Source organism: Salmo trutta, chromosome 12 (genome assembly GCF_901001165.1).
Source record: "Salmo trutta chromosome 12, fSalTru1.1, whole genome shotgun sequence".
In the NCBI taxonomy this organism is placed as follows: Eukaryota; Metazoa; Chordata; class Actinopteri; order Salmoniformes; family Salmonidae; genus Salmo; species Salmo trutta.
In genome coordinates, this window is record NC_042968.1 from 75615294 (window position 1) to 75628152 (window position 12859).

The 12859-nt window shown below is 43.0% G+C and overlaps 1 protein-coding gene across 3 annotated transcripts in view; it reads left to right on the forward strand.

Annotated features, from left to right (window-relative positions):
- LOC115204161 (protein unc-13 homolog B-like) overlaps positions 1-12859 on the forward strand; it is a 123090-nt gene that overhangs the window by 48789 nt on the left and 61442 nt on the right. For 2 of the 3 annotated variants that reach the window (XM_029769526.1, XM_029769525.1), the window contains 5 exons: positions 4368-4485; positions 4717-4840; positions 6787-6860; positions 7407-7452; positions 10932-11145. In XM_029769526.1, coding sequence (XP_029625386.1) covers positions 4368-4485; positions 4717-4840; positions 6787-6860; positions 7407-7452; positions 10932-11145 — 576 coding nt within the window. Of the gene's footprint in view, positions 1-4367; positions 4486-4716; positions 4841-6786; positions 6861-7406; positions 7453-10931; positions 11146-11468; positions 11542-12859 lie in introns of those variants that run through there. The other variant, XM_029769527.1, reaches the window with a different exon arrangement.

The following is a 12859-nucleotide window of genomic DNA, read 5'->3' on the forward strand; positions in this document are numbered from 1 at the left end:
TGTGATCCAGCTGAGGTAATCGGTTGAAGCGCTAGGACATGGCATTGGCATGGCAACATTTTGTATCTATTGAAGTTTACTGTTAACTTGAAACTGGCTCTGCTGGATTTCGTCTCCAATGACGTGTTTCATTGCCAGAAAGCTGTAGCCTCTTGGTTCTGTGGGTCAACCTTTTAATGTAACAGATTCACATAATTGATATTGATCGCATACTATGTAATTGACTCACAGAGTACTTAAGTGGATGGATGCACCTTTCTCCTCTTAATGAGATAGCAGATTGCCAAATGGTATTTTGGTTTGTCAGGCCAGGCTTCTTTCTATGCTAGCCAGAGGGCCTTGGAGACTAGAGTCCAGTCCAGACTACAATTTCCTTGTGAGATAATGGCCATCCCCACCAAGAGACCGGCTCAGGCCACCAGGGCTGACAGAAAACGGGAATGTAGCGATAGCTATGGATCCATATATACACCGTACACCCCAGCTCACCTTATTTCTAGGGCTGTTTCCATAGCACCTGTGCTATGCTGCTCAGTCATTATAGACAGGATATTGTTCTTTAGGGATACAAATACAACTCTGAGGGTGTTTTGTGTCCACTGCTACAGTTTAGCCTATGTAATGTTTAAGAACCTACATGGGATTGTCTAATTGAACCGATGGCTTATGTTTACACTGACTGTGATGGTGTTGTCTTTGATTGTGTTGTCTCTCACTGTTTCCGCGACAGGGTGCTGCAGGAAGTGACATAGAGGAGACCCTTAATGTTTCTGTGCTTTAATTTATTTATTTTTCACCTTTATTTATTAACCAGGTAGGCCAGTTGAGAACAAGTTCTCATTTACAACTGCGACCTGGCCAAGATAAAGCAAAGCAGTGCGACACAAACAACACAGAGTTACACATGGAATAAACAAACGTACAGTCAATAACACAATAGAAAAATGTATATACAGTGTGCAAATGTAGTAAGATTAGGGAGGAAAGGCAATACATATGCTATGGTGGCAAAATAATTACAATTTAGCAATTAACACGAGTGATAGATGTGCAGACGATGAATGTGCAAGTAGAGATACTTGGGTGCAAAAAAATAAATGACAACATGGTGATGAGGTAGTTGGGTGGGCTATTTAAAGACGGGCTGTGTACAGGTGCAATGATCGGTAAGCTGCTCTGACAGCTGACGTTTAAAGTTAGTAAGGGAGATATGACTCCAGCTTCAGTGATTTTTGCGATTCGTTCCAATCATTGGCAGCAGAGAACTGTAAGGAAAGGCTGCCAAAGGAGGTGTTGGCTTTGGGGATGACAAGTGAAATATACCTGCTGGAGCGCGTGCTACGGGTGGCTGCTGCTATGGTGACCAGTGAGCTGAGATAAGGCGGAGCTTTACCTAGCATAGACTTATAGATGACCTGGAGCCAGTGGGTTTGGCAACGAATATGAAGCGAGGGCCAGCCAACGAGAGCATTCAGGTCGCAGTGGTGGGTAGTACATGGGGTTTTGGTGTCAAAATGGATGGCGCTGTAATAGACTACATCCAATTTGCTGAGTAGAGTGTTGGAGGCTATTTTGTAAATGACATGGCCGAAGTCAAGGATCGGTAGAATAGTCAGTTTTACGAGGGTATGTTAGGCAGCATGAGTGAAGGCTGCTTTGTTGCGAAATAGGAAGCCGAATCTATATTTAATTTTGTATTGGAGATGCTTAATGTGAGTCTGGAAGTAGAGTTTACACTCTAATTAGACACCCAGGTATTTGTAGTTGTCCACATATTCTAAGTCAGAACCGTCCAGACTAGTGATGCTAGATGGGCGGGCGGGTGCGGGCAGCGATCGGTTGAAGAGCATGCATTTAGTTTTACTTGCATTTAAGAGCAGCTGGAAGCCACTGAAGGAGTATTGTATGGTATTGAAGCTCTTCTGGAGGTTAGTTAACACAGTGTCCAAAGAAGGGCCAGAAGAATACAGAATGGTGTCATCTGCATAGAGATGGATCAGAGAATCACCAGCAGCAAGAGCGACATCATTGAGAGAGTCAGCCCAAGAATTGAACCCTGTTGCACCACCATAGAGACTGCCAGAGGTCCGGACAACCGGCCCTCCGATTTGACACACTTAACTCTATCTGAAAAGTAGTTGGTGAACCAGGCGAGGCAGTCATTTGAGAAACCAAGGCTGTTGAGTCTGTCGATAAGAATGCGGTGATTGACAGAGTCGAAAGCCTTGGCCAGGTCGGTGAAGACGGCTGCACAGTATTGTCTTTTATCGATGGTGGTTATGATATCGTTTAGGACCTTGAGCGTGGCTGAGGTGCACCCATGACCAGCTCGGAAACCAGATTGCATAGCGGAGAAGGTACAGTTGGTTTCAAAATGGTCGGTGATCTGTTTGTTAACTTGCATTCGAAGACTTTAGAAAGGCAGGGTAGGATAGATATAGGTCTGTAACAGTTTGGGTCTAGAGTTTCTCCCCCTTTTGAAGAGGGGGTGACCGCGGCAGTTTTCCAATCTTTAGGGATCTCAAACGATACGAGAGGTTGAACAGGCTAGTAATAGGGGTTGCAACAATTGCGGCGGATAATTTTAGGAAGAGAGGTTCCAGATTGTCTAACCCAGCTGATTTGTAGGGGTCCAGATTTTACAGCTCTTTCAGAACATCAGCTATTGGTATTTGGGTGAAGGAGAAATGGAGGAGGCTTGGGCAAGATGCTTTGGGGGTGCAGTGCTGTTGACCAGGGTAAGGGTAGACAGGTGGAAAGCGTGGCCAGCCGTAGAAAATGGTTGAATGAAGCCTCAAAACAAAGTCATCTGGTTGCCATGGAGACAATCAGTTAGGCATTACTCCATCCTATCCCTGCTTTTGGAGTGTCTTTTAGAAGGTAATGGGAAAAATAATAAATGCAGTAGAATACATGGTGTGTTCTGTGTAGTGCTTATTTTCCAGCGTTGTTTTCCAAAGCCTGTTTGTCTCTGTGCTCCAGGAGCCTGTTAATTCCCATCTCACTCCACAAACAATGGGAAGCTCAAATGGAACAATAGTTAGTTAATCAATCAATCAAATGCATTTATAAAACCCTTTTTACATCAGCCAATGTCACAAAGTGCTGTACAGAAACCCAGCCTAAAACTCCTAACAGCAAGCAAAGCAGATGTAGAAGCACGGTGGCTAGGAAAACTCCCTAGAAAGGTCGGAACCTAGGAAGAAACCGAGGGAGGAACCAAGCTCTGAGGGGTGGCCAGTCCTCTTCTGGCTGTGCCGGATGGAGATTAGATGTTCAAACGTTCATAGATGACCAGCAGGGTCAGATAATAATAATCACAGTGGTTGTAGAGGGTGCAACAGGTCAGCACCTCGGGAGAAAATGTCAGTTGGCTTTTCATAGCCGATCATTCAGAGTTAGAGACAACAGGTGCGGTAGAGAGGGAGAGAGTCCAAAAAAGCAGGTCTGGGACAAGGTAGCTCAATACATAGTGAATGAAACCATTCTACATTTATTAGACAATCACTGTCGCTTTCTTTCTACTGATCTGTCTCTCTATTAATGGATTTCTGAATGCTGTTTTCACGGGGGAGTGGGTCTATGGGTTCTTTAATTTGTGTTTCTATGATGCGGAACGATAGAGAGCTCAAAGTGAAGTCAGTGTGTGTGATTTATCAGAAAGAGTCTTGGTTTAATATTTTTAAATAAATGTTAAAAATTGTCTACTCATTCTTTTATATTTGTTTTATAAAAGTACTATAAGCAGTTTATACAAGTACATGTTTGCAATCACTATTGCCACGTAAGAGCCGAAGAGATGTGAAGGTGATTGGTCTGCTCATTACAGTAATAGTGTTGTCTTCATTTGGTACATCGCCTTTAGTGTTAGTGGTTTAGAATATTTTAGTTTGCACCTGGGCTCACTCTTACTGCCACCTTTACTGAGGGCAGTGCACTTTTGATAAGTATCTCTTCTCTCATCTTTCTTTTGAAGTGCCGCAAATGAGATGAAGAAATTATGAGCAATGGTCGCTTTCAAGTGAGATGCTCTTTTATTGTCAGCAAGCTGTATTTGCATCCTTTTCAATGGAAAATTAAGGATGGAAGCCGTCACGACATCTGACGTGATGCATAGGCCTAATCAAAGACCAAGGGATCAGTGAACAGCCAGACAGCGCTTAACCCTACTTTCTGTTGTCATAATTATTTCAATTTCATGGAGGTGATTCAATACATGGTGAATGAAACCATTATACATTTGTTAGACAATCACTGTGTCGCTGTCTTTCTACTGATCTGTCGCTCTATTAAACTGTGAGTCTGTATTGAATGAGAGTGGATTATGACCCCCTCTCCTTTATTGCCTCTCTCTCCTGTTTCTCCAGTGAGATCAACTGTTTGGACCTGGGCCTCATTGTGGAGGTGTGGAACAAAGGCCTTATCTGGGACACCATGCTGGGGACTGCCTGGATCCCCCTCAAGAGCATCCGCCAGTCAGAGGAGGTGAGAGGGGCAGATGATACACTCATACAATGTTACACACCACCAACACAACTGGCCAAAACATTTAGAGCACACACATCCAGCTCCGATGTTGAAAACCAACGTTACAACACACAGTTCAAATTTTATATACAACATGTACAGAGTAGTTTGGGCACTGTTCACTTCCCAGTTAGTTTCATCTGGTCTCTCTGTGTATGACCTCTGACCTAGCCCTTTCTCTTCCCTCAGGAGGGCTCAGGGGACTGGACCTTCCTGGATGCTGAGGTTCTGATGAAGGCTGATGAGATCTACGGCACCAAGAACCAAACACACCACCAGGTTCTTCTGGACTCGCGCTTTGAGCTGCCCTTCGGTAAAATGTTATATTGATCACAATGTTTCTGTTGAGCACTTAGCTTCCCATAGGATATCTATTTTATATCATATGTTATCTCTTTAAATGTTTTTGTTCATTCTGTACTGTATACCAGGGTCCATTGTCCATCAAACTGTGTCTACAGTTACAGTAGCTACAGTTGGTATGATGATGAAATGTTATAGGTCTGTTTTTGTAGATGGAACATGTTTTGGGCACAGTACAGTAATGATTATACAGTAGTAGCCTTCTCCAGTGACCTGAGCTTTAAGATAAGCCACCACACCTGATATTGATTGGTTGAAATCCCAGCAGGTTGCGTAGCAAGCCTTTTGGATGCAGCCACTCATCTCTTCACTGAGACGGAACAGTTATATAATTTACTTGATCACTTTCTACATCGCTGTCCCTTAACTTTGCCAGTATTGGTGTCGGTGTGCATCAAATCACATTTTAATTGTCACATGCGCTGAATACAACAGGTGTAGACCTTACTGTGAAATGCTTACTTGCATGCCCTTAACCGACAATGCAGTTTAAGAAAATATTTACTAAATAAACTAAAGTAAAAAATAAAAGGCCTCCTGAGTGGTGCTGCGGTCTAAGGCACTGCATCGCAGTGCTAGCTGCGTTACTACAGATCATGGTTCGATTCCAGCTGTGAGGTAGCCGGCCGCGACCGGGAGACCCATGAGGCGACGTACAATTTGGCCCAGTGTCGTCCGGGTTAGGGGAGGGTTTGGCCGGCTGGGATGTCCTTGTCCCATCATGCACTAGCGACTCCTGTGGCGGGCCGGGCGCGTGCACGCTGACACGGTTGACAGGTGTACTGTGTTTTCTCTGACACACTGGCTTCCAGGTTAAGCGTGCATTTTTTTAAAGAAGCAGTGTGGCTTGGTGGGGTTGTGTTTTGGAGGACGCACGGCTCTCGACCTTCGCCTCTCCCGAGTCAGTACGGGAGTTGTAGCGATGGGACAAGACTGTAACTACCAATTGGGAAGAAAAATTGTTACTTTTTAAAACTGTGCTTGGCCACACAGTCGTGGGTGAACAGGGAGTACAGGAGGGGACTAAACACACACACCCCTAAGATCAATAAGTTAAAAGTGTTTGTCTGTGAGAGGGACTTAGAGCAGCTTTCAGGTGTTTAAGGGCAGGCCTTTGAAGGTAGCGGTAGAGAAGAGAGGCTGTGTGTTTGGCAGGGTTCTGTGTACCACTGATCCCATTCATTCACCAGGACAGGGGTTTGGTTTCATCTGCCTTTGAACCTCTGGTGTTTGTGTTCAGCTCTCTTTAGTCCAGGGCTTTCCCCTAGAATTTGTTTTATTTGCTGTAAATGAATATAGAGGAATGATAAATGAATATAGGGTAAATGTTAAATGAATATAGGGGAAACACTTTAATGTCCAGTGTCTCTCTGTAAAGGATCATGGGACATCAGGTCACAGGGAGGGAGAAGGGGTCTGCTCTAACAGACCAGTGGTTTGGTAGGAGGCATCAATGTATAACTTACCTGTCTGCACATTATTGTCAGTTGTTATGCTGGTAATGTCGTCAAGTTAAGGTTTGCACAGTTTTGCAGTCTCTAGAAGTCTAGTGCTCTGCACTTATGTCACTGTGAAGTTCTGTCCCTGTCAGTACTAACATCATTGTCTTGTGCTCTTCTGGGCATTCATTAGCATCTGTCATGACAAACATTACTACAGTGGAGCCCTGTCATTCATGGTCCCTGTCCCCCAACAGTACGGTTTCAGGCCATAGCCAACTATTTTTAATGTCTCTTTCCTAAGTGGCTCATTATATATTTAAAAGGACCATGAATATATAATAGCAGCATGGTGTATGTTGGAGAGTGGATGGTTTAGGATGGGATGGTATGGGGTAGGGCAGGATGCAGCTCACCAGTCATCCCACTCTGTGCGTGTGCACCCCTCTCTTATCAGACATCCCAGATGACGAGGCGCAGTACTGGACCGGCAAGCTGGATTGCATCAACACTATGAGGATCTATGATGAGGTAAGGTCTACCCTACATGCTAAGGCGCTATTTCACCAGGAACATGCATGTCAAAAATGTAGTAACAAATTCTACCTATTTATATTTCAAGCAGTTAGAGGTAAAGTACTTTCGAAAATACCCCATCGATGTTTACATATTGTAAAGTTCCCAGTACAATGCGGTTGAATGTTCTGTAACCTTATCTCCAGATTACACTTGGCTCTCTGCATTCACTAACACAGTAAAATACATGGAAATGGAAGATGGGACTAACCCTGTGGTCATTTGACATTTTCCTCACCTCGATTTTGCATGTCACAGAAAACTCTGGTTAGGTACAGTATTGACATGAGTGTGTGTTTATCACTGTGTTCTGAAGTGATAACGTAGATAGTAGGTATAACTATTGCATGCAGTGGCATTGAAGTCATGGTGGTGATGACAATATTATGACAAATGCAGGAGTTTGAGATTGGTGCTGGTGATGATTTGTTTTTGTGGATTATGAAGGTCAGAGGTCACAATTCTTGTTTAATCATTTTCTCTCTCTGGTACCCTCTGCAGGATGAGGTCCAGAGACGCCTCATGCCTCCCGCAGCCTCCCAATGCTGTGAGTGGGACTGACTTCCACTCCATAATATCCCACTAGATGGAGCTCTCTCATCAGCCTTGTCTCCCCCTGTCTTCCATTAGTTTGGGCTTTTTATGTTATTTATTTCCTTGTCCTATTCCTGAGTTACGTGTAAATCTCCTAGCCCAGAGTTGACATCAAGTAAGCCTTTTATCCAATCTTAATTTTCTAGAACAGTCACTACTTATCCAAAGTTATGAAGAATGTCAACTCAGGGATGCCACGTTCATGCATGTCTACTAGTGGTGTCTGTGTTTGTCCACTGTGCATGTTATGGTCATAATTCCCCCTCCCAAGTCAGGCACTGTTTTTGCATACTCTCCACTACCTCTCACTTTACTTCTCTGCCAACACCCTCACCAGGCAACTATTTCGGATGGACTGACACACTGAGTATGTAATAGTCTTTTTCTGATGAATTCAAAACCTTCCCAAAGCTTCACCTTGGCCAATCCTCAATGCTTTGTGCATGTTTTCCAGCACCAACAATAGTCGCTACAGCCAGGGGAAATATCCCCCAGCCCCACGTCATCGCACTACACCTCATGCCATCTGAGTTTCATCATCTATATAAATTTCCCCACAGGACATGGAAACACAAATATGGTTATTATTACTACCTCCATGTAAACATAACTGGACAATAGCAGTTAGGCCTAGATCTATGTTTTTGTAGTCAGCGGGTGACCTTGATAAAGCATAGTGGCAGTTGTTGACTTCCTGAACAATGTCTGTGAGATGCAACCGCATCATCACACAGACAGGGGGCACTGTTTGTCAGCCTGTGTACAGGTGTCACCTTGACAACTTGTTTTCCTCTCTGATTTTTAGAGATATCAATGCATCAGTTTGTCCTGAGCTATCTATCTATCTCACATATCAGTCTGGAGCGATAAGGCCTATGTCCCCTTAAGCAGGCCACTCAGCTCAGGGTCAGCACTGCAATCCAAAGGACCTGTCTGATGCCAAAATTGAGTCTGGGTCATTAAGGAGAGAGAATTCCCTTATGTCAACATTGCAATTGAGTTACTTAACGCAGTCATTTCGGAATATCACTTTTTGACTGGAGTGTCCATTTTTGGCTGTATTTAAAGCAGGAATCCTTAATTGAAACAAAGCGGTCACCCGCCTGTGTTTTGGTTAAAAAAAAGCTGAGGAATGGGGCTAGATAAATGTAACCACTCAAATTCATAGACAGAGTTATGTATTTAAAAAAAAATTAAAAATAGAAAACGGTAACCTTTATTTAACTAGGCAAGTCAGTTAAGAACAAATTCTTATTTACAATAACGTATGCAAGGACTGACCGTCCATGATATCAAAATGATAGTTTTAACCATGTTTTGAGGATATGCTTTGTTTGTTTACAAACATTTGAGTATAAGAAGCTTATATTTTGGGTTCTGATGTGGTATGACAGTTAATCTAAGCTCAGGAGGCATTTATAAGTTACAGTGCCTTCAGAAAGTATTCAGACCTCTTTACTTTTTCCACATTTTGTTACAGCCTTGTTTTAAAATGGAAAAAATAGAAAATAATCCTCAGCAATCTACACACAATACCCCATAATGACAAAGCAAAAACAGGTTTTTAGAATTTTTGCAAATTTATCAACAACAAAAAAACATACTTTATTTACATTTCAGGCCCTTTGCTATGAGACCCTTTGCTATGAGACTCAAAATTGAGCTCGTGTATTCTGTTTCCATTGATCATCCTTGATATTTTTACATCTTGATTAGAGTCCACCTGTGGTGAATTCAATTGATTGGACATGATTTGGAAAGGCACACACCTGTCTATATAATGTCCCACAGTTGACAGTGCATGTCAGAGCAAAAACAAGCCATGAAGTCGAAGGAATTGTCCGTAGAGTGCTGAGACAGGATTGTGTCGAGGCACAGATCTGGGGAAGGGTACCAAAAAATGTCTGCAGCATTTCATGTCCCCCCTGCCCAGTGGCCTCCGTCATTCTTAAATGGAAGAAGTTTGGAACCACCAAGACTTCCTAGATCTGTCTGCCCAGCCAAACTGAGCAATCGGGGGAGAAGGGCCTTGATTAGGGAGGTGACCAAGAACCTGATGGTCACTCTGACAGAGCTCTAGAGTTCCTCTGTGGAGATTGGAGAACCTTCCAGAAGGCAAACCATCTCTGCAGCACTCTACCAATCATGTATTTATGGTAGAGTGGCCAGAAGGAAGCCACTCCTCAGTAAAAGGCACATGACAGCCTGCTTGGAGTTTGCTAAACGGCACCTAAAGGACTCTCAGACCATGAGAAAAAAGATTCTCTGGTCTGATGAAACCAAGAATGAACTCTTTGGCCTGAATGCCAAGCGTCACATCTGGAGGAAACCTGGCACCATCCCTACAGTGAAGCGTGGTGGCAGCATCATGTTGTGGGGATGTTTTTCAGCGGCAGGGACTGGGAGTCTAGTCAGGATCGAGGCAAAGATGAACAGAGCAAAGTACAGAGCGATCCTTGATGAAAACTTGCTCTCAGGACCTCAGACTGGGGCGAAGGTTCACCTTCCAACAGAACAACGACCCTAAGCACAGTGCCAAGACACCACAGGAGTGGCTTTGGGACAAGTCTGAATGTCCTTGAGTGGCCCAGTCAGAGCCTGTAGTTGAACCTGATCGAACATCTCTGAAGAGCAACGCTCCCCATCCAACCTGACAGAGCTTGAGAGGATCTGCAGAGAAGAATGGGAGAAACTCCCCAAATACAGGTGTGCCAAGCTTGTATCGTTATACCCAAGAAGATTCGAAGCTGTAATCGCTGTCAAAGGTGCTTCAACAAAGTACTAAGTAAAGGTCTGAATACTCATGTAAATGTAATATTTCAGTGTTTTATTTTTAATAAATTAGCAAACATTTTTTATTACATTTTAGTCATTTAGCAGACGCTCTTATCCAGAGCGACTTACAGTAGTGAATGCATACATTTCATACATTTTTTTTTTTCTTTCTTCCGTACTGGTCCCCCGTGGGAATCGAACCCACAACCCTGGCGTTGCAAACACCATGCTCTACCAACTGAGCCACACGGGACCTGTTTTTACTTTGTCATTGTGTATAGATAGTCGTCCCCCCCATCAATGTAATACTTTTTAGAATAAGGCTGTAACGTTACAAAATGTGGAAAAAGTCAAGGGTTCAGAATACTTTCCGAATGCACTAACTTATATCATTAAAAATGGATGTAGCAACTAAGGGTTCTATCTTTAATGGCCTATATATTCAGTTGCATCACTTTCCCCTTCTCGCTGAAGTTTATTTTCTGGTTGGCTTGCATTCAAAAGTGCATGACCCTTGCCCTCCTTACCTCCCTCTTACCTGATCATTCCTGACCTCAGTGTGTAGAATGGAGATTCTGTAGTCATTTTAGCAGTTTGAGGATGTAGATGTCTCTAGACGTTCCGTGTTGTGGAGCTTGTCCTGTTGTCCCTCTACAGCCCTGGATGACCATGACAGTGCAGTGGACGACCGGGACAGTGACTACCGCAGTGAGACCAGCAACAGCTTGCCCCCGCGCTACCATACTACGTCCCAGCCCAACTCCTCCATGCACCAGTACCCCATGGGCCCCCAGCTCCAGAACCACCTGGACTCCTGCACAGACTCCATGCACAGCTTTGACATGGACTACAGAGACCACCGCGGGAGCAGGTAGAGGTTCTGGATAACACACACAAACATACAGGACATGCCCCTACACAGAATACATAGACACATGCACAACACAAATTCAGCCATAAAAGATGGCACACCTATTCATGTATACTACAGTCATACATATTGACACACAGTGAAGACGAGTTAAGACATGAATAGAGTTTTTGAAGTGCAGTGTCAGTCACTTTCTGTTGGGTTGTTCTGATGGCTTGATTTTCATGTATAAAACTGTTTAATGATTATATTGCAAATAGACCCAGTTAACTGAGGGCCTGAGGCTTAGCTCTTTTGTTTATTGGAGGGTGTCCCTCTTTCAGATGATTTGGGGATATCCACCCTCCTGGTACAGAATGACAGAATCAAGCATCAGAATACAAGCACATTTCTCAAGTAAGGTTGGTAGCTTTAATCTAGTCAGGTTATGTTTATTTGTCACTGACACATCCTTTAACACAGCATAAGAAGGAGGTTAACAATGTCACCTGCTTGAATATATAAATAGTTCCCCCTAGGGAGTGATTCTTCAATCTAGTAATGTTGTGGGCAACAGTGCAAGTTAACCCAATAGATATTGAATCTTTGGTGTTTTGTATATAATTGGATCTAGTATAGAATTTGTATAGAATTTTATCTAGTTAATAGAATATATATTTGTAAACATGCAGTGCCTTCAGGAAGTATACCCCTTGACTTATTCCACAATGTGTTGTTTCAGCCTAAATTCAAAATGGATTTTTTTCCCTCATCCATCTACACGCAATAATACATAATGACAAAGTGAAAACAAGTTTTTTTTTAAATGTTTGCAAATTTATTGAAAATGAAGTATAGAGGTATCTATCTCATTTACATAAGTATACACAACCCTGAGTTAATACATGTTAGAATCACCTATGGCAGCGATTATAGCTGTGAGCCTTTCTGGGTCTCTAAGTGCTTTGCACACCTGGATTGTACAATATTTGCACATTATTCTTTTCAAAATTCTTCAAGCTCTGTCGAATTGGTTGTTGATCATTGCTAGACAACCATTTTCAAGTATTGCCGTAGATTTTCAAGCATTTTTAACTCCAAACTCTAACTTGGCCACTCAGGAACATTCACCGTCTTCTTGGTAAGCAACTCCAGTGTAGATTTGGCCTTGTGTTTTAGGTTGTCTTGCTGAAAGGTGAATTCATCTCCCAGTGTCTGTTGGACAGCAGACTGATCCAGGTTTTCCTCTAGGATTTTGACTGTGCTTAGCTCCATTCCACTTATTTTTTTTTGTGCTGAAAAACTCCCCAGTCCTTAACAGTTACAAGCATGCCCATAACATGATGCAGCCACGACTATGCTTGAAAATATGGAGAGTGATACTCAGTAATGTGTTTTATTGGATTTGCCCCAAACATACAGTGCATTCAGAAAGTATTCAGACCCCTTGACTTTTTCCCCATTTGTTATGTTACAGCCTTATTCTAAAACTGATCAAATAGTTTTTTTCCCCTCATCAATCTACAGACAATACGCCACAATGATAAAGCAACAACAGATTTTTAGAAATTTTTGCAAATGTATTAAAAATATAGTATTCAGACCCTTTACTCAGTTCTTTGTTGAAGCACCTTTGGTAGCGATTACAGCCTCCATGTCTTCTTGGGTATGACGCTACAAGCTTGGCACACCTGTATTTGGGGAGTTTCTCCCATCCTCTCAAGCTCTGTCAGGT